At 45.2% G+C, this 21654-nt stretch overlaps 1 protein-coding gene across 1 annotated transcript in view; it reads right to left on the reverse strand.

The window, feature by feature from the left end:
* Nucleotides 1-21654, reverse strand: part of CLCN1 (chloride voltage-gated channel 1) — a 45754-nt gene that overhangs the window by 7354 nt on the left and 16746 nt on the right. Inside the window, exons 7-17 of the mRNA XM_002711951.5 lie at nucleotides 19894-19971; nucleotides 18801-18879; nucleotides 12134-12259; nucleotides 11729-11813; nucleotides 11392-11493; nucleotides 10989-11073; nucleotides 10267-10416; nucleotides 5522-5591; nucleotides 5234-5344; nucleotides 2410-2623; nucleotides 2040-2173 (exon numbers count right to left, since the gene is read on the reverse strand). Of these exons, the coding sequence (XP_002711997.2) occupies nucleotides 2040-2173; nucleotides 2410-2623; nucleotides 5234-5344; nucleotides 5522-5591; nucleotides 10267-10416; nucleotides 10989-11073; nucleotides 11392-11493; nucleotides 11729-11813; nucleotides 12134-12259; nucleotides 18801-18879; nucleotides 19894-19971 (1234 nt within the window). The remainder of the gene's footprint in view (nucleotides 1-2039; nucleotides 2174-2409; nucleotides 2624-5233; nucleotides 5345-5521; nucleotides 5592-10266; nucleotides 10417-10988; nucleotides 11074-11391; nucleotides 11494-11728; nucleotides 11814-12133; nucleotides 12260-18800; nucleotides 18880-19893; nucleotides 19972-21654) is intronic.

Below are 21654 nucleotides of genomic sequence, written 5' to 3' on the forward strand. Positions count from 1 at the left end.
ACCCTGGCCACACAGAGAGAGGGGAAGCCTTTGGGACGCTGAGATGGGAACACTTTGGAAGCCGTCTCGGGAATTCACAGGTTACCTCCTCTATCCTGGAACAGGGGAACGGGAGACTCCTGCTGAGATCTCAGTACTTAAAGAACCTAGGCCTTAGGGCTGAAACAAAATGCCTGTCTCCTGGGGTCTTTGGCATGTTTATAGAAATTCTGCTATCAGTCACGTTTTCTTTAAGTGTTAAGGCCATGAAACTGCACAGGGTTACTAAGACTGGTGAAGTCCTAGTCCTTATTATGAAAGCCTGCATCTCTTTGCACCTCACTCCCTGCTTTAGGATGTATCTGAGATGTAAGGAAATATTTGAACCAATCATATGTGAGAAAACTGGAGATTCTGATGATTGAAATTAAAGGTAACAGTCTCAATGACTTCAAATGATCCTACATGATTTTTCTGTTACACGTATTCAAACACTAGAGAAATATTCAACTATTGACTAGCCAATAAATATCTATAACAAGGCACTCTGGGGATAGAGAAGTTATAGTCTCTACCTTCCAAAAAACTCAATCTAGAGAGAAAGACAAGATATGTAAACCACAGTCAGAAATAATACAAAGCAGGTTGAATGCTGGAGGTGGGCGGGAAGGGAGGTGAAGGGAGAGAGTGAACTAACGTGAATCACCGTTACGGAAACCACGCACACCTCCCCTCCAAGTGCAACGCTAACAGCTCCTCAAGTTGGGCATTAAAGAACAGATACGGGCCGGCGCCGTGGCTCACTAGGCTAATCCTCCGACTTGCGGCGCCGGCACAGCGGGTTCTAGTCCCAGTCGGGGCGCCGGATTCTGTCCCGGTTGCCCCTCTTCCAGGCCAGCTCTCTGCTGTGGCCCGGGAAGGCAGCAGAGGATGGCCCAAGTGCTTGGGCCCTGCACCCCATGGAAGACCAGGATAAGTACCTGGCTCCTGCCATCAGATCAGCGCGATGCGCTGGCTGCAGTGGGCCCGCTGCGGTGGCCATTGGAGGGTGAACCAACGGCAAAGGAAGACCTTTCTCTCTGTCTCTCTCTCTCTTACTGTCCACTCTGCCTGTCAAAAAATAAAAATAAATAAATAAATAAATAAAAAAGAACCTGGTCAGAAGACGCTTAAAAAAAAAAAAAAAGGACAGGTATGGTTTAGTTAAGTGGCAAAGGGCCTGTGACAGGCCGTGAGATTGATAGCTGATGCTCATTCTTCATGGGTTCCCTAACTGTTCATTTGCCTGGTCACCAAAATACAACCCGAAGTCAATACTGGAAGTGTGTTTACTGTAATTCAGACATATGCAGAGCAACCAAAAATTCGAGCTGCCCAGTGCCTGTGTTCCCAGCTGAGGTTGAGCAAAGCAGTGCTCTGCCTTCTTGTTTTAGTTTTCCTAAATAAGCGTTCTTTTTGCAGCCCATTTAATGCCACATTTTCAACATTTTTGTGCTTAGTGTTGGTGATTTTGCTGCCTACAGTGGCCCCAACATAATGCTGCAGTGCTGTCTAGTTCATATCTCTATGCTCAGGAAGGAATCTGGGATGTGCCTCATGAAGGAGAGACGTCTGTGTGTTGGACACACTTCACTCAGGCATGAGCTGTAGCACTGTTGTTGGTGAGTTCAGTGTTAATGAGTCAATTACACCCATTAAATAAGTTGCATTTAAACAGAAACAAATGACAGAATGTGACCAGAGGTCCGCAGGAACCTATCCTTGTACCTCCTCTAGAAGCAGCTGTTCAGTACAGCAGTTGATAATTCCATGTGTGCTCATGGCGACTTTTAGAACAAGGCTACTGTGAATGAGAGTCAACTATGTTTCTTTAACTGGAGTTTAATTGTCTTCCTGTGCATGAGGTATGGCTGTAATTTCCCTTCCTTGAGCATGACCGTGTTCTCTAAGGAGTGCAAGCTGGGCTTCCCATAGCAGATTGGATGGCCCTAAAGACAAACCCATACCACACTGGCTTCTCTGTCTCACCTCAGGAGTATGCTTCGTTCCTTCTCACTAACCTTTTGAATCGACCAGTGGCAAAGTCTTGACTGTGGTGGTCTGGAGCAGGGCTTGCAATTCCCCATATGTGCAAGAAGCTGAAACAAACTTCACATCACGTACCATGATGTCCTCAACAAAGATTGTAAATTTGCTATGGAGGGAGAAAGCATGGTGGGTTAACCCCACCTTATCTATACTTTTGCTATCCCTTCCGTTCCTTCCATGAGGTTGGCCATGAACTCAGTCACTTACAGTATTTATTAAGTACATGGGAACAAGGAAATAATTAAAAACAATGCTCCTAAACACTGACCCTGACTTCAATCTCAACCTCAGAACCTCCCACCCCCCACCAAATATGAACTAATCCCAGCTAGTGTCCCAGACCTGAGCTGGTTCCAACCAAGGTCAGGCAAGTAGGGTAGCTTCTTGACCTGGATGATGCTGTCATAGAGGGAGGGCTGTAGGCTCTGAGCCACCATGTTGGCCAAGATAACAGCCACCATCATGGGTAGGATGTGAGCAATCTGACCCGTTAATTCGAAGCAAATCACAGCTGTGGAGACTGTGTGGGACACGGCGCCAGTCAATGCTGCTGCTCCTATAATGACACAAAAATACACCAGTGGATTAGGGATGACGCCCTTGGCAGGCCGGACACAGAGGGATGTGATGGAATGATACAGGATGGGAAACATGACTCTTTCAGTGCCAACACTCATGCAATAATTATTAACAGTAGAAACTAAAATGATGAACTGTCAGAAAAATCATCATTTTGATATTCTGTTACTTTCAGCAAATAAAAAAATTTGTGTCAAAATTTTCATTTTTAATGTAAAGATATTGATGTCCTATCCATTCTTCGCTTTTAAAAGTTTGAATGAATCTTAACTAAACATTTTAAAATCCAGTTAGACACTTTATCTTGATGAAAATAATTAATGATTGAATGCAGTGAAAAGCCAAGAACATGCTGTGGACTTGGATAAGTAAGATCTGCGTAAGATCCCGATTCTATTATTTCTCAACTGTATGAGTAGATCTTAATTATTGTAGAATACTGTGCTCTCCTCTGTAAAGCAAAAGGAGTCCTTAAATGATTTCTAAGGCCATTACAGATCAAAACCTTTATGGATTCTAGAAGTTCTGTGAAGACAGAATTGGTCTTGCCTATTTTGTTTGTTTTCTGACTTATATATCAACTGTATTTCTCATTTAATATATGGTAGAAATATCCTATGGGGAAAATGTCGGGAAAGTATACATGAAAAGTAACAAGAGGCTGGCACCATGGCTCACTAGGCTAATCCTCCACCTGCGGCGCCGGCACCCTGGGTTCTAGTCCCGGTTGGAGCACTGGTTCTGTCCTGGTTGCTCCTCTTCCAGCCCAGCTCTCTGCTGTGGCCCGGGAAGGCAGTGGAGGATGGCTCAAGTGCTTGGGCCCTGCACCCGCATGGGAGACCAGGAGGAAGCACCTGACTCCTGGCTTTGGATTGGCACAGCACACCGGCCATAGCGGCCATTTTGGGGGGGTGGTGAAACAATGGAAGGAAGACCTTTCTCTCTGTCTCTCTCTCTCTCTCACTAACTCTGCCTGTCAAAAAAAAAAAAAAAGAAAGAAAAAAAAAGAAAAGAAAAGAAAAGAAATAAAGGGCCTTATCATTATAAAAGAAAAGAAAAGAAAAGAAAATGTAACAAGAAAAAGTCACAAATGGGATATATTGAAGGCATAACATTACTTGCTGGTGCATGCAATGTATTTCGGAACCAAACTATCACAAAACATATTGGACAAGGTACACCAGGGAGGGTGATCCGAAAGGTATGAAGATGGGGAATAAGAGGATATGACTTTGATTTATGAACACAGCTTTTGTAAAGGGACTATGATAATGGTACCATATGAGCTATTAGTGTTTCTCTAAAAGGGGAGGCATGGCCTTATGTGTTATGGGGTTTTGGTAAAAAGAGAAGGGAGGGAGGAGGCATAATGACCCTGGGGACTAAATTGATTGCTGCATTAGAAGTGGCTCTATCTCAGAAGTCATTTTAGATTAAAGAACTAAGTGAAGCAGCTAACCTGCTCTAGGATCATCTAGGTAACACCTGGCAGGAATAAATCGAGAGCTCATGTTTCTCAGCTCTTACTGCTCTGCTTTCAGTCTCCATCAGTACTGGCACAGTTCAGGTTGAGTGAATCTGAGCCAGTCACCTGCACTATTGGTCCCATGATTCTTAGGAAGGAAAAAGAATCCTTATCAAACATGCACACACAATCCTAGTGTATTCACTTTTATTATCTCATTTTTATCTCCATAATCCCCTTTCAACACCATGAAACCAACCTTATAGAAGTTCAATATGAGCTAATGAGAGTCAGAGCCAAGGACTGATTATGTGGATAAAATAGAATTAAATAGTACTAAATTAAAACTATATGGGGGCCGGTGCTGCGGCTCAATAGGCTAATCCTCTACCTGCAGCACTGGCACCCTAGGTTCTAGTCCTGGTCGGAGCACCGGATTCTGTCCCGGTTGCCCCTCTTCCAGGCCAGCTCTCTGCTGTGGCCAGGGAGTGCAGTGGAGGATGGCCCAAGTGCTTGGGCCCTGCACCCAAATGGGAGACCAGGAGAAGCACCTGGCTCCTGGCTTTGGATCAGCGCGGTGCGCCGGCCACAGCGCGCCGGCCGCAGGGCCCACTGGAGGGTGAACCAACGGAAAAAGGAAGACCTTTCTCCCTGTCTCTCTCTCTCACTGTCCACTCTGCCTGTCAAAAAAAAAAAAAAAAAAAAAAACATATGGGACTGGCACTGTGCATAGCAGGTAAAGCTGCCACCTGCAGTGTAGGCATCTCACATGGGCACCAGTTCAAGTCCTGGCTGCTCCACTTCCAATCAGCTCTCTGCTAGGCCTAGGAGAGCAGTAGAAGATGGCCCAAGTCCTTGGCCCCTGAACCCCACCCACATGGGAGACCCGGAAGAAGCTCCTGGCTTCAGATCGACCCAGCTCCAGCGATTGCAGCCATTTGGAGAGTGAACCAGTGGATAGAAGACCTCTCTCTTTCTCTGCCTCTTTGTAACTCTGCCCTTCAAATAAAATAATAAATCTTTTAAAAATATGATATTATGTACCTAGAATGAAGATATAATGGGAGAGTCTGAATGTAGGCATTTTGGGAACTCAGTGCTTGGGATGGGAATGTGTCTCACCAATTACTGCATAGCCCCCAGGTAGGATCTTGTAGATAATGCCATCAAATAAGATACCATCAGGGAATAGCATGGCCATGATCTCTCCTACCAGCCTTCCAAACGCGGCTCCTAGAGAGAAAAGTGGAAGGATGTGATGAGATCCAAGTTCCTTATCCTGCATGGTTTCAGGCCAGTCTCTCCTGGGATGCTAAGACAAAGACCTGCAGCATCACAGACTTTTCCTTACTTTCTCCATATCTGGATTGAGGCTCTCGGGAAGAGCCCAGGCCTCCCATCAGAACTTACCTAACACAAACACGGGCATGAAGCCTCCGCAGGGTATGGGCATAGTGGTGGCCACGATGGACATCCAGAACTAGGGTGAAAAGAAGCATCAGAATACCCTCTAAACTTGGCCCGGAACACATGCATACACAGCCAACTCCCTTCCCTCTATCCTCCTTCCTGCTTCAAGAGTCACAGAAATCCTGGATAGTGAAGCCTTCTTGTCTTTCACCTGTCCTCCAGAATCGAAAACACGGAGCTGTTAAGCTAAGAGCTCACCAAACACAACATGACAAAAAAGTTGGCTATCCCAAATCCCTTCTGCTTTGAGTGACTGTGTTTGCCTTCTGGCAATCTAGAACAGGGAGTGCAGCCGCCAAAGGACTTCTGCCCACCGTCTCTACTTAGCCTAGAAAATACACCTCAACAGTGTAGCTTGAAACTCTTGAAGCTGAAGCATTCCTTTTCCTAGTCAGGTTATGTTTCTGAAAAGGAGGCCCACCTCTAAGAGGCAGATATCTTAATGTCTTAGTAACTTAGTGTGTGATCAGTTTAGCTTTGCTATAACCATTTACAAAGCCATCTAAATGGCAAACCTCCCAGAAAAACATGGATCATTTGCTTTGACGTTAAATCACCTAAGCAAATATCAAAAATCAGATGTCTCCAACCATACTGGATGGGCAAATTGAGAAAGCCAGATAAGTCAGCAGGTATAATAGAAAACATCTCTAAGGGCCAATTTGTAAGGTTGTAGTCCAGTAGTAATCGGGACAATTTTAGCAAAAGCAATATGTGTATTCTGAGGAAAAGAGTACAAAAGAATTGATAAATAGAATGGAAAAAGGAATATCGGTTGAACTTTTGGAATATCTGTAAAAAAATAAAAGTATAAGACATAATATATACTAAGCAACTGTTTGCAAATTGTTTCCAAAACAAGCAAGCCAATCTGGGAAAAGTATCTCAGACTAATTAGGTGCAAGATAGTAGCAGCTAAAGGTCAGAATAAACTATCAGGATTAAAGTATTTACTATTTTAAAATTGTACCCATTGCATTGTAAACCAATTGGAAAAAAATTTCTCAATTTCCCGATCTTAAGAAGAATTCTCCTAAACCAGGGATGATGTCAAGAGGTAATGACAAGGACCCTGAGAAAACTGCATCCCAAGAGCTCCAAGCTTGTATTTTTTCAAGAGAGAACATAACTATTTAAAACAGTAGCAAAGTACAAAGTCTACTATGCAAAATGAGGACACTAGAGAGGGTAGAGAGTGTATCTTGTTATTTCTGCCTTCTCTGTGCATAGGCACAGTGTTCAGTAAATTTAAGTAGGTAGGTAGGTCGGTAGACAAGGTAGGCAGTAGGTAGGAAGGACAGAAGATTACTTGGTCAAATAATATGCAGAGTCTCCCAAAAGATCGTGGAAATGTGCAATGTAAAAACTTATCCATGGATTTCCTAAGCTTTTTGCACAATTCCATTTTCCTACAAACTTTTTGAAGCATCCCTGTATTCATGTAAAGCAGAAAAGGCCTTCTCAAAGCTAATATCTGCTAAAGCACCTAAGAGGAACACTTACCCAGGGCAAACTTGTTTAAAATGCAGATGACCAGCCCCATGGGACGCTACGCATCAGACTGCCTGGAGACAGTTCTAGGCACTTGCACTTTAAGCCTGGTAAGTGATTCCTTGAACTACCCTGTTCCAACTCTTTGAAACAAGTACATGAAAGCCATAGGGGATTTTGTGGGCTCAAGTTAATTTGAAAACTCCAGTAACACAAATAAAAGGTGGCCAATCACTCTGATGTCAGAAGATGAATCTTAGATTATCCTCCAAGAGATGTGTAGGAGCAGCATCAGGATCAGAGGGCACTGAAGTTATCCATTCATTTAACACAAAGGATGACACATGAGATTAGCCCACTATATTTTTTTAAGCTCTAGCACATGAGAGAAAAGATACAGAAGTGATGTGGAGCACAGATAATTCCCAAGATTTTAAACATCCAATTCTAGAGAACAGGGAGACCAGAAATCCATTATCAAAGGTTTCACTCTATTTCAGCCCTTTGAAGAAGGAGTGGTATGAAGACAAGGCAAAAAGAATTCTACAGAGCCCCAGGTTGTGCTGACACCTTAATGATACTTGGTGATAACGTTCATCTTCTGAAAGGGGAGCTGACAAGTTGTAATTATATTCATTTCATTGTAAAAGCCCTTGACTGATACCATGATCGCACTTTCTCTGTCTAGAGGTTGATGAAGGTTCCCTTCATCAGTGCTATGAAAGAGCTGAGATGAGGATCTTTTCTGCCTGTACTGACACTGTAGAAGACCACATGGGCTGAAGTTCAAATCAGACTGTGGAAAAACAGTTTTTGTCACTTTTGTATTTTAATTTGGCCATGTGTCCTATTTCCCACACTTTGGGAAAAAAATAAGGGCACAGTTGTGTGTCCAGTGATTACAAAGTGAAGTACTGGAAAGCAGTGATAACTGGGTAGTACCATGGGTGGGAGCACTGAGTGGTTTATGTTTATATGCATCACAGGCCTGCTGCAAGCTACTGAGCATGAAAGACAGCCCAGGAGGTGAGTTTCTTGATATGCACATTATCAAGGATATAATTCAGTCAGAAATTAATGATGGTGACATACAGTTGAGTCTTCCTATATGACCCAAGTACTTTTCTCAAAATAAGCGCTCATCTGTGAAGTGGAATCCAGATACATACTTGGGAATCTGGGGAGATGGAATGGGGGGGGGCAGGGAAAGTAGGAATGTTGAAAATTAAACAGAATTGTGTTTTTCAAAATCTTAACATTTTAAAATATATACGGTCTGTGTTACCATATATCTCAGTCTAGAGGTATATAAGAAAAACACAGTTAATATCATTAGACAATGAATTCTAGCATCCCATCAGAGTTGGACTTGGTTACTGTAGATGGGCTTGTACACTCAACAAAGAATAATGGGAAATTAGGGTTCATAAATTACAGAAGATGAACTCTATAAGAAAAGTCCAAAAATCAAATCCCTAACACGACACTGAGAACTTCTTTATGATAAAAATATAAAATATTTTGAAGGAAGAAATGAAAAGATGATTACATTTCTAAAGTGGGTATGTAAAATATGGAAGCTGTTGACCCAATTAATCCATGTAGTGGAGACTGAGGAAGAACATAACAGAGATAAAACTTCCAGAAACTGACAGCAAACCCTGAGACTGGGAGTGACGAAGTTGAAACCTCGTGTGTCAAGCATCAAGCATCTCTAATCATGAGATCACTGGCAAGTATCTTAAATGAGCAGGGGAAAAACAAAGAAGGGAATTTTAAAATAATTTTCAACTGCAAGTGAACGATTAGCCAAAGATCTACAAACAAGTATTATGTACTTGGCACATAGTGAGTGCTATATAACATAATTGAGAAAATGAACCTGCTGTAATAATTACAATATAAATATAACTAGTGACTCATATCCTGGGAACATGTATATTCATAAAAGGTATCATAAATAGGTTAATAGCAAAGTAGTCCAAAGTATGAATGTTCATGTGGACAAATGTATAAATGAGAACCCTAATACAGGAAGATATTGAAATATTTAAGCAAGACATAATATTAGTAAGTGGTAATCATTAAAAAGGAGAGAACTAATCAGCACTTGTACTAGCTGTCACAGCAAGGGTGGAAATAAAATGTCTCTGTATAAGGCAGCAATTGAGACTTCTATAAATACACAATCCTCGGGGGGCACGTATGAAAAAGAACTTATATAAAGAGATCAACTTTTGTTTCCTAATTGAAGTTAGAAGAAAATGACTTGAAAATGGCAAAATCCAGCCGGTGCCGTGGCTCACTTGGCTAATCCTCCGCCTGCGGCACCGGAACCCCGGATTCTAGTCCTGGTTGGGGTGCTGGATTCTGTCCCGGTTGCTCCTCTTCCGCCTAGCTCTCTGCTGTGGCCTGGGAAGGCAGTGGAGGATGGCCCAAGTGCTTGGGTCCTGCATCCGCATGGGAGACCAGGAGGAAGCACCTGGCTCCTGGCTTCGGATCAGCGCAGTGCGCCGGCCGTAGCAGCCATTTGGGGGGTGAACCAACGGAAAAAGGAAGACCTTTCTGTCTCTCTCTCTCTAACTCTGCCTGTCAAAAAAAAAAAAAAAAAAAGGCAAGAAAATGGCAAAATCCTCATAACCTCACTACCTAAAGAGAGAATAACATTTATAAAGATAGTTTATAGTCACTAATAAAAATGACTTATCTCTTTTGAAATTCTTCAAAAGAGATTACCCACAAACGGGGAAAAAACAAATGTGCAAATCACCTAAAAATGAATAATCAGATAAGAGGAGAATGCAGAACCTAATTATCTAGTATGTGGGAGGAATTATCTAATATGTGGTTTAATTAATCTGAGGCTCTTACACAGTTAAATCTTGCTAAACTCTATCTGTCCTTGTCTTCTTGGCAGCTGTAATGTCTTAATAATTTAACAAGTAGGAACCATTAGGAAGGTTATTATAATTATGCCAAACACCACAAAGTTGACATGAATGGAGCAATTAACCCAGATACTGGTTCATGTCTATAGATGAGCAATTCACTTGGGCTGTGGTTTCCAAATGATGTCTTTTTAGGTTGGACGACAACCAGATGAAGTTCTAGACCATCTACACTATGCAAACCCCGAGTTAGTTCCTACATTGAAAACAGAGGTTTCAGGGGTCATTAGTGTGGGGGAGCAGTACCTTCATGACAAAGAAGAGAAAGATGATGATGACAACGTTGACCTTGGGATGAATCCACACAGCTGATTGTCCCAGGCTTTTGGGGTCACCCACGTGCTTTACCCACGTGTTGTTGTCAAACAGGGTACTGATAGCTTCACGGGGCATCAGCTGTGAGAGGAAGCGGCAGAAGCAACAGGTTCTTCTTTAGAAACCCTACTCCACAGAGGCACAGTCGGTTAAAGCCCTGGCCTGAAGCGCAGGCATCCCATATGGGCACTGGTTCTAATCCCAGCTGCTCCTCCTCTGATCCAGCTCTCTGCTGTGGCCTGGGATAGCAGTGGAAGATGGCCCAAGTCCTTGGGCCCTGCACCTGCATGGGAGACCCTAAAGGAGCTCCTGGCTCCAGATCGGCCAATTGGGGAGTGAGCCATCAGATGGAAGACCTCTCTCTCTCTCTCTCTCTCTCTCTCTCTCTCTCTCTGCCTCTCCTCTCTCTGTGTAACTCTTTCAAATAAATAAAACAAATCTTTAAAACAAACAAACAAAAAAGAAGCCCTACTCCCCTGTCTCATTATTCAAGGGTTGCCTTTTTCTATCGTGGGGCAAAATGATCTACACTCTGAAGCCTGAGGGTCATCTGTGTTGCCTCTTCCCCTCCACTGGGGACCCTGTCCTAGCTTAGTAACCTAGTCATCGGCTCAGTGACCTGACCCCCACCCTCGGACTCCCCTGGAGCTGACCTCTCCAGCCATGAATTGACCCACTCCTGGTGGAAAGGTGAATGAGGCGATGACAAAGGTAACAATTCCAGGATACAGCAGGCGGCTGGAAAAGAAACCGGAGTTAGCCCTCCCCATCAACTCAGCCGACCCCCAGTGACTACCACACTGACTCTGGCGAGCCCAGGTTTCCTGTCGCCCATGGTAGCCTCAGCTCCTGAAACAAAGAGCGCTCTCGTTGCCAAAATATAATCTTTAAGAGGAGACCACATGACTTGCTGCCTACTCACAGTATCAGGGCTTCCTTATATTTTAATGGGAGATACCTGCAGTCATTTAATGCCTTCCACAAAGATAAAAAGGGCAGAACTCTTACAGAAACCAGAAAGCAAATGGGTAGGGCAAAGGAAGGGCAGTGACTCACTGCTTAGCAAGAAACTGGCTGAGGGCCTTGTGCTTCCGGACGCCGAGCATGACTTGGCGATGCAGATACACAAATGCAGCTCCCAGGAACCCACAGCAAAGCCTGAGGGTGCAAGTTACAGGGTTGGAACCTTGCAGGCGTGAGCCCCTCTTCCCTTGGACCTGGCCACTGTGCAGAAACAGACGCCAGGCTGTCCCCCGTCCCTTTTTACCCACCTCCCCTACAATTTACCCTTTATTTATTCCCATCCCACCTTCTTCCCTGCTTGGGTCTCTTCCAATCCACAGCCTCACCCCACTCCCTGCTCACCACACCCAGAGCAGGTGACCCCACTGACCCAATGACAGCAAAGGCTGGGAGTTCCTGCAGGTCAAAGGGGAAATCCATTCGGAAATTGGTTCTGAACAGAGCAGTGATGGTGACTAAGGATGAAAAGGCAAGCGTTGCAGCAGGGGCTTCACAGAGACCCACCAACAGGGCAACAGAGGCTACCAGTTTCAAGCACTCCTTCCTTCCTTCCTTGAACCCCAAGTTCTCTCCTTCATTTCCATTTTCCTACCACATCTACGGTTTTACTCCCCCACTCCATGACCTGTATCCATGTCCTATACCCTTGGGCCTTGGTCCCACTTCCCAAACAATGAAATCTGTTCCTTTTCCAGACCCCCTATGGAGCTTCCCTCCACACCCCATTTCCAGCACCCCTGTTTCAGACGACCTCTTCCCCCAGAGTGCCTGTTACCAGCATCCTTGTTCCACACTGCCAGCACGCGGAACACAAAGGCACTGAATGTGGCCGCAAAGAATCCTCGCCAGTAGTTGCGAACTGCAAAGTAGGTAGAGGTGACCTCGATGCTGAACAGCACTCCTGCAGGGGCAGCACGGGAGGGTCAGGTGCAGAGGAAGGGAAAGGCTACTTCCCACACTCCACACCCTCGGACCTGAGGAGCTTTTGCTAAAACTTGATTAGCGGCTGGGAAGAGCAGTACTGGAATGCCATGACCTCTTGGAGTTCCACGCTCTAACCACATACCTCTTCACACCAGGATTATTTATTTACTTTCATTTTATTTGAAAGGCAGAGAGACAGGGATTCTCCAATCCACTGGTTCATACCCTAAATGCTCACAACAGCCAGGGCTGGGCCAGTCCGAAACCAAGAGCCCAGAACTTTGGATCCAAGTCTCCCTGGGCAGGGCCAAGGATTTGAGCCAGCACCCACTGACTCCCACGGTGCACACCAGCAGGGAGCCTGGATCAGAGGAAGAGCTGGAACTTGAACCAAGGTAATCAGATTTGGGATGCAGGTGTCCCGTACAGCATCTTAACCACTACACCAAATGCCTGCCCCTAGCTTTTTAATTTATATTTTTGAAGATGAGGATGTATTTAATAAGATACAGAAAAGACAGGGATGAGATGGACGCTCAGCCACCAAAACATGAGGATCAGTTCCATGCCTGCTCACTCCTTGAATGTAGGTGCAAGGGGTTCATGACTGTTAGATGCCCCTGGAGGGTTACAAGTAGTTGAAAACTCTCCAGAGAGCTGGAAATCGAGAAAGCTTCCAGAGAAGGAGTTGCCGGGCAGAGCTCAGGATCTGCACAGCCCCATCTGTCTCCTATCGACCCCTTTCGATACCTTGTGAGACCTTTAGAAGAAAGAAATTAGGAAACTAGGCGGGGCTTTGTAGCAGCTGACAACACTCAATATTTCGAGAAAAGAAGGCAGGGGAGTCATCCAAAAACTTTAAAAAGGAAACTAATATAAAACACTCACCTCAAAAGGGCCAAAGCTAGGGGGAAAACTAAAGCTAGAAGATTTTATAAAGCATACTGAAGAAGGTGGGTGAGGAAAAAGGGAAGCTAATTAGTCCTTCTAGCTAGTACTGTTTCTGAGAATAGATGCTGGGGTAGAAAATGAAGTAGATATATAGAATAAATACAACAATGGGTAGGGACAAAGTAAGGAACACTGATAGCATAAGGAGCAACGTTGAAGTAACAAGATGCTTGGACTCTGGTTGGATGTAGAGTAAAAACAAAACTACCTAAAACCTAGCTAAATCTCATCTTTACCAAAAACGAGGAGGGAGAACCAAGGAAAAGCAGTACATAATTCGATACAGGGAGATGTGGTGGCCTCAAGTCAAACCATGGCATAAGCAAGATTTGTTCTTTTTATCTCAGTGGTGAACATGCTAGTTAGCCCACAGCCCCCCACCTGCTCACTCCTCAGGCAGCGTCTCAGATCCCAGGAGGGTTTCTTCTCCCTGTTCTATAAGTCACCTCTCTCTAATCCTTCCCCAGCTTCACCTGCTCTTCCAAAGGTGCCGTCCACACTGAATCATGCACACCTGCCGGCCGCCCCGTCGTGGAGTGGCTGCTGCACTTTAGAATTTCTTGTGGCCAGCTCCATGTCACCTTGTGCAGGAAGCCATCCCCAGTGCTCCTCCGGTAGAAACCGTGCATCCATCACCACGTTCGCTCAGATTTGTGGACCATCAGCACCACTGAGATCTAGTTATGTGTTCACATTTCTGACACAATTTCTCTAGGGCTGGAAATTCCTTGGAAATCGATGTCTACTACAGTGCCAGGGGCATCATCAGGGCGCAGTGCCTAGTCTCACGATGAGCAAGAGAGGAAAGACCAGGAAAGGAAAAAGAGAACAGAAGAGAATGGGTGGAATTTCAGAAAACAGAGTGAAGCGATGGGTAACAGAGTTTTCCAACCACCCTTCCTGCCCTGCTCTCTAAATCATATCAGGGAAGACAGCTGGCTCTTGGCCTTAACGGAAGATTTGACACAGCGGGGATTAGGTGGAAGGAGTCTCTCTCTAACCAGTAACAAAAGCAAAGTCAGTTTTGAATTGCCTGGGTGTAAAATATCCAACTTAAATTTTATTTACAGCGATTTTTTGAAATCCCGGGCTAGGTTTTCTTTCCCACAATGTGGATCTGGGACACATTCCCTAGCAGTCTGTCACTACATGCTCAGGAATGAGAGCTAATTTTAATACTAGACTGAGCCAGACATTAAATGTGCAGCTAAAAGGAAACAACGCATTAAAAACACAAACAGCTCTTGCAAACTTTACCTCACAGGTTCTGGAACACCCTCTCTTCTCTCACTCTAGACTCCTTCTCTGTCTCCTCTGGCAGCTCCTGTGCCTCTCCTGAGGCCAGGACTCTGCCCTTGCTCTCTCAGTCCTGCTACCCATAGCCACCCTTTCTCTCAACCTCCTTTATGCCCGCGGTGTCAGCTGCACCTATATGCTGCTGTGCTTTCAGCCCCGTCCTGAGCTTCAGACCCATCATCCCGGCTGCACACTTGATTTCACATGCATATGCCACAGGAACTTGGAACTCAATGTGCTCAAAATGAAATCAATCAGTTGCTCTGCTTCACTTTCCCTCCTCTCAATCTTGGTTCCTAATACTACTATCTACAAACTTACCCTTATCGGAACCTGGCTGTTGGCCTGCACCCTCTCCTTGCTTGTGCCTCACAGCTTCAGGTGAAATCAATCACCAGGTGGCATTGGTTTTACTTTCTACTGCTCACCTTTATTATCCTATTCTCTCTCCCTTCTGCCTCTGCATTTAGTCTCTCATTATCTAGCATGAGGACTATGACAATAGTCTTCTTGTTAACCTTGGGTTATTCCTGCTAATCCACAGGCCAGTTTGCCTGTGCCAAAGAGACTGGATGAATATGCAAAGCTGGCCATGTCACATATTTTTTCAAAATTCTTTCATGGCTTCAATTTACCCATGACAGCATTTCCCAAAGTCAGGTTCAAGAGCTACTACAAGTCCCAAGAGATAGTCCCTGCAAAAGGGGTTCTTTGGGAAATACTGCCTTAGATTCTATTTTGGATATTCATAATGTAAATCAGCAAACCAAATGGCCTGATGATTTTTCCAATTAAAAAAATCTGTTAAAGCAAGTGTTTTCTGATTTGACCTTGGAACCATTTTCATATGTTACATCTAAAAACACCATAAAAAACTGTGTTCTGAAAAAAACACATTTGGGCAAATCCTAGCCTAAAGAATAAAATATACATTCTAGTGCATGATGTCCTGTACCCCCAAGAAATACTCATCTATTGTAGTTATAATTCCCCAGGACTTGAGTTTGTAATGCTCTTTCCTCTAGCTTGGATACCTTGTTCTCACTGTCTTTCTTGGAATGTCCTACTTATTATTTAAACCTCAAATCAAACACTACTATGAAGCTTCATGGGCCTTTCCAGGCAGCTTAGAGGAAAGTTCCCACTTGCACTTTGTCTAGGCTACCGTGTGACACTTATCTGAGTGGTGTCTGATGCACTTGCCTGCCTGACTACCCTTTCAACCATGAATACCTTGTAGAGTGCAGGATCAAGCATAGTGCCTGGGACATACAGAAATAAGGCACTTAACATTTTAGTAGAATGTTGAATTACATTTGTTTCATCAGTGCTAAGAATTAACAGCTGGAGCCGGCACTGTACCATAGTGGGTTAAGCCACCATCTGCGGTGCTAGAATCCCATATGGGCATGGGTTGGAGTCCTTGGCTTCTAATCCAATTCCCTGCTGATGCACCTGGGAATGCAGTGGAAGATGGCCCAGGTACTTGGGCCCCTGCACCCATATGGGAGACTTCGAGGAGGCCCCTGGCTCCTGGCTTCAGCCTGACCAAGCCCCATCTGTTGTGGCCTTTTAGGGAGTGAACCAGTAGTAGATGGAAGACTCTCTCTCTGCAACTCTGCCTTCAAATAAATAAATCTTTTAAAAAAAATTAACAACTGCCTATATAGTGCTATCTTAACACTAATTTTTTTTCTTTCAGAATTCATCTATATTTATAAAGGAACTCAAGTAATGCTACCTGCAAATACACTTATCATTTGCTACTTAATACAAACAACATGAACAGAGCACTTTAATTTCTAAATGATGAACAATTTCTTGTGTCAGGAACAATGTGCTATCTATAACTTCCCTATGGTGTTTACTTTTGCCATACTCTACACAGGACCAAGAAGACCCTTCCTTCCTTATTCACCTCAGAAATTCCAGTTTTATGAAGAAAACGCTAATTTTCTTCATTTTAAAAGATCTAGCTGGGGCTGGCACAGTGTGGCATAGTGGGCAAAGATGCTGCCTGGACTGCCGGAATCCCATGTGGGTGCTAGTTCAAGTCTCAGGTGCTCTACTTCCAATCCAGCTCCCTGCTGATGTGCCTGGCAAAGCAGCAGAAGGTGGTCCAAGTCCTTAGGCCCCTGCATCCATGTGGGAGACCCAGAGGAAGCTCCTGGCTCCTGACTTCGGATCGGCCCAGCTCTGGCCATTGTGGCCATTTGGGAGTGAACCAGTGGATGGAAGACCTCCTTCTCTCTGCCTCTGCCTTTCTGTAACTCTGCCTTTCAAATAAATAAATGAATCTTCAAAAAAAAATCTGATTAAAGACAATATGAAGCAAACAATTATTTATTTCTATATAAAACATTCCTTAAGCCTTAGGTGAACAGTGGTATAAATGTAAGTGTGAATATGTAGAAACACATGAAGAGATTCAAACACGCTGTCCTTCACTGACAGGGACTAATGGCTGTAATGACCAGAGATGACACTGCATATACAAACAGAGCGCCGGCTGGTGCCTTTGCTCACTGGATCTCCTTGTGCTGTGCATTTTGTTAGCACAAGGTAGCATGATTCATTTTCATTGACTTTAAACTCTTGTCCATATGTCATTCCTGAGACAGGTAATTTTAGCTACATGAAGGACTACTCTGTGCAGAGACTGATTACATTTTCATAATTGAAAAGAAATCTCTAATAGCTGGTCATTTAAGGAGCGTATGCCTTTCTTGTAATTCTGTTTCTTCAATTGTCAACTTGGTGTCCTTTTTACCACCAGTGAATCCAAGTGAACGATCTATATAATCCCTGCTCTGTTACTCTGGCTGCAACTGGTTGGGTGAATAAATAAACAGATGTAAGTGCTTTGTCTCACCATATCCATTTTTCAGTCATTCATGATAAGGAAAGAATCTGAAATCTCACCTTATACATGTACAAAAGGGATAAACAGCTTTAAATTGTTATTAGGGAACAATTATCCTTTAAAATTCCCTGTAAGTACTTCTTGTTTAAAGCTTACCATTACAGTAATTCCCCCATGCCCCACTTACCAATGGTTTTGGTAAGTGTCCATGGTTTTAGTTTATCCAAGGACAAGCATGATACAAAAATATAAAATGGAAAATTCCAGCAAACAGTAAGTTTTAAATTGCACTTTGTTCTGAGTAGTGTGATGGAATTCTCTCCGTCTCACTCTGTCTGGCTCGGGATGTGAATCATACCTTTGTTCAACATATCCATGCTACCACTTGTTAGTCACTTCACCATTACGGTTGTCAGCTAGAAAGTCATGGTATCGCCATGCTTGTCACCCTTAGGTAGTAGCCTAATGCTATGTCATAATGCCTACATCATTCACCTAACATTCTCCTCACTCAGGCTTTGTACCATCTCACATCATCATCATACGAAGAGTTAATATAGTAAAAAAGATATTTTGAGAGAGACCATATTCACATATTGCTATAATTGTTCTACTTTATCATTAGTTTTTGTTGTTATCTCTTACTGTGCCCACTTATAAGTTACACTTTATCATAGGTATGCATGTATAGGAGAAAACACCATATATTTAGGGTTTGGTACTTTCTGCAGTTTCTGGCATCCGCTGGGAGTCTTGGGACATATCCCCTGTGGATAAAGGGAAATTACCATAATCTGCTAAATAATCATTAGACACCTATAAATACCAATATCAACCAAGATGCAAAGGTCCCACGGAGCCTTGGTTCATAAATAACTTTTCTGAGTTGGTCAGGTTGAATCTGAGTTACATCACTTCCAGTGTATTGAGAATTAAGTTTCTGAATGAGTAAAAATCATCCCCACAAGATGAGAGGGTGGCTGCTGTTAACTAATAAGCTCTGCCCAGACTCCTACATCCTTAATGAAATACAACACAATGAAAGTTTCCCTTGGAGCAGGAAGTATCCAGAATCCCGTTACAGGACGCAGTAAGTGTAGGGCAAAAATATCCAATAATACAAATATGTTTTGTGGAGACTGTTTTCGTTTAAATTCCTGGCTGTGCAACTGATTACCGGAATGACCTTGCTCAGATCACTCGCCTTCTTTGTAATTCAGCTCTTGCCTCTCATCCAGAATACCTGTCTCACAGAGTCCTCGGCCAGAATAAATGCTTAAAATGCAGCCTGGCAGGCACTAAATGCCCCCTGAGAGTTAGCTGTTCCGTTAGAACAAGTACACTGGCAACACCAGCACTTAGGAGCAAACTCGAGCAGGGCTGGGGTGGGAGGGGACGCGTCACTTGCCTCCAAGTGGCGTCCCGAAACAGCAGCCGACTCCCACCGCACAGCCCACCGTCAGGATGTCAGTGTAATAGTATGGCTGCTACTAGGGGGAGAGACAGACAGACAGACAGGTGGGAGGAGAGGGGAAGAGGGCCAAAGAGAGGAGAGGAGAACAAGTAGGGACAGGGAATAAGGAGGAATGAGAGGCCAAAGTCACAGGGAATCACCACGGTCCCATCGCCCCTTGTTACTCCTAGGCTATGAGAAACCCAGCGAGTTTGGCAAACAGGAAGTGACCTCATAGCATAAGGTCAAAAAACAGAAAAATAAAATTTAGGCAAATAAATGATCCCTAGAGAAGGTCTAGAGATGGAGACATCCATCGTGAGAAGTGGCAGTAACAGACTGGCAAGGATTCCAGACAGAGCAGTACTAACGAGGCCTGTAGGAAACAGCAGCTGGTCTCAAAGAATCACAGCCCTTGGGTGGAGAAATCCAGGTGCTTGAAGACCGGGGCTGTGATCAACGGTCACTCCCTGGATGCCCACTCACCAGTCCTTTTGGTGAGCACCACCCCTTCCACCCCAATGCTACGACAGCCACCCACTTCCCCTTTCAGGTCTGGCTCAGGCAACCGGGGTAGGGAGGAAGTGAAACTTGCCTCCAACAGGGGCTGCAAAGCAGCATCCCACGCCCACTGCGCAGGCTGGCACCAGGAGGTCAAGCTGCCCAGGCACGGTCTGCAACAGAGAAGCACGCAGGACCAGGAAGGTGGTGGGGTAGGACAGGTGGGCATTAGTCAGCAGGATGACAATGGAGGATCAGGAGCTGCAAAGGGACGGGCAGCACAGGAGGGAAAGGCGGAGGGGAAGTGGCATGGGGGGGTGTGGACCTGCACGGGCAGCAGGGGGCAGGCCTGACACAGATCAGCATAGAGGGAGAAGGATGGGTTTTGGAAGTAGGCACAGAGAAGAGGGTGCATGGATTAGTGCGATGCCCCCTTCAGCACGCCAGCCAGCCCAGAGCAGAGGCAGCCGGCCCGACTCCCTGTACACACACATCTGGCTTTTGCCCACCAGCTGACCCCTACAGAACTGTCCTGCTCCAGCCTTACCTCGTAGACCCCACAAAACACGGACATAAACTTGCTGAGGACAGCAGCACAGATGCTGGCAATGTGGACAAAAGGGCCCTGGAAGAGACGAAGAGAGCCAGGCACTGGGGTGAGGGGTTGTGCTTGCAGAGCTAGCGTGTCCTGCTCTGGGGAGGTCTGCTCTCGCGATGCCCCACCCCAGAAAGGAAGGGTAAGGACCAGCCAGGGGTCATCTCGTCCCAGATCAGCCACTGGCATTATCTGACACAATGTGCCCATAAAGCTGTGAACAAAATGAAATCTCCAGAATGAAATGGAGATTGCAGAGGCCCAAGGAGGCCGGACGGATCTGTGCTGCGCGGAGGCTTCAGCTCCACCCCTCACCTCCCAACTAAGGCGCGTTTGCTCCAGCCACACAAAGCAAAATGGGACAAAAGGGGTCAGCCTGACAACCAAGGGATGTGATGGAAGACTGTCAGTCGCCCAAGGTCTGCTCCTCCTGTGGGTGGACTACACTGGATGTGGACACACAGTGTAGCTCTTTAAGCAGTGACCTCACTTGTCATGTGCCACACGATGTGCTAACCCTTTGCTGAAGAACCAGATGATGCAGGGCTGGCACTGTGGCACAGTGGGTAAAGCCGCCGCCTGCCAATGCTGGTGTCCCATGTGAGCACTGTTTCAAGTCCCAGCTGACCTGGATATCTGCTAATATATCTGATCTAGATATCTGCTAATGGCAGGGGGAAAGCACTGGAAGATGGCCCAAGTGCTTGGGCCCCTGATACCCACGTGGGAAACCTGGATGAAGCTCCTGGCTCCTGGCTTTGGCCTGGCCTAGCCCTGGCCATTTGTGGCCATTTGGGGAGTGAACCAGTAGATAGAAGACCGTCTCTCTCTCCCTCCCTCTCTCTCTCTCTCTCATCTCTCTCTCTCTCTCCCCCTCTCTCTTTAACTCTTTCAAATAAATAAATGAATGAATATTGGCTAAATGTGCCTCACAGACCTGATTTCCTGCACATATTCAAGCCGGGAAGAAGGGCATAACACCATGTCCAACAAAAGACAAGTGGAGCAGTCTACTTAGCTGATGTCCGACAGCTTTCTCGGGCTCAGTCCTCTCTCCCACTCTGAATAAACTGCTTTCGCCCTCAACCAGATTCTGATTCTTTCAGGCAGCAAAGAAAATAAAGGAGAGGGAGGGGGGAGCTGGGATGGATGAGGATGGGATGGGGACATGTGCTCAGAGTAGGTGGTCTGGAGAGGCCTCCCGGAACTGGTTATAACTGAGAAAGGCCTTGGATGAAGTGAGCCACGATGGAATCAGGAGGAAGAACGTTCCAGGCTGAGGGACCTGCCGCACAGCTGCCCGGAGAAGGGGACAGGCTTCGAGTGGACAGGGGGCAGGAAGAAAGTCTTGTGGATCAAACAGTGAGGACCAAAGACTGGACAGATAGGAGGGAATGAGGTGAGCACAGGTCTCAGAAGCAACAGTGACAAGTTCAGAGTTCACTCTAGTGGGATGGAAAACCATCAAGAAGCTCCTGACCACAGGTCAGAAGTGCCTGATTCCATTTTCACAAGATGCTGCCGTGGGAAGTGCCAATGGCAGAGGACAAAGAATGCTTGTGAGAATAGGACTGAAGGGGACCTGAGTGTGCCACCTGGAACTGGTCTGGGTCACCACTAAGGCACTGGTTCTCAATGAGGGGAGATATTGCCTTATAGGGGGCATTTGGCAATGTCTAGAGACATTCTGATTGTCACAACTTGGGGCTGCCA

Source organism: Oryctolagus cuniculus, chromosome 3, assembly GCF_964237555.1.
Source record: "Oryctolagus cuniculus chromosome 3, mOryCun1.1, whole genome shotgun sequence".
NCBI lineage: Eukaryota > Metazoa > Chordata > Mammalia > Lagomorpha > Leporidae > Oryctolagus > Oryctolagus cuniculus.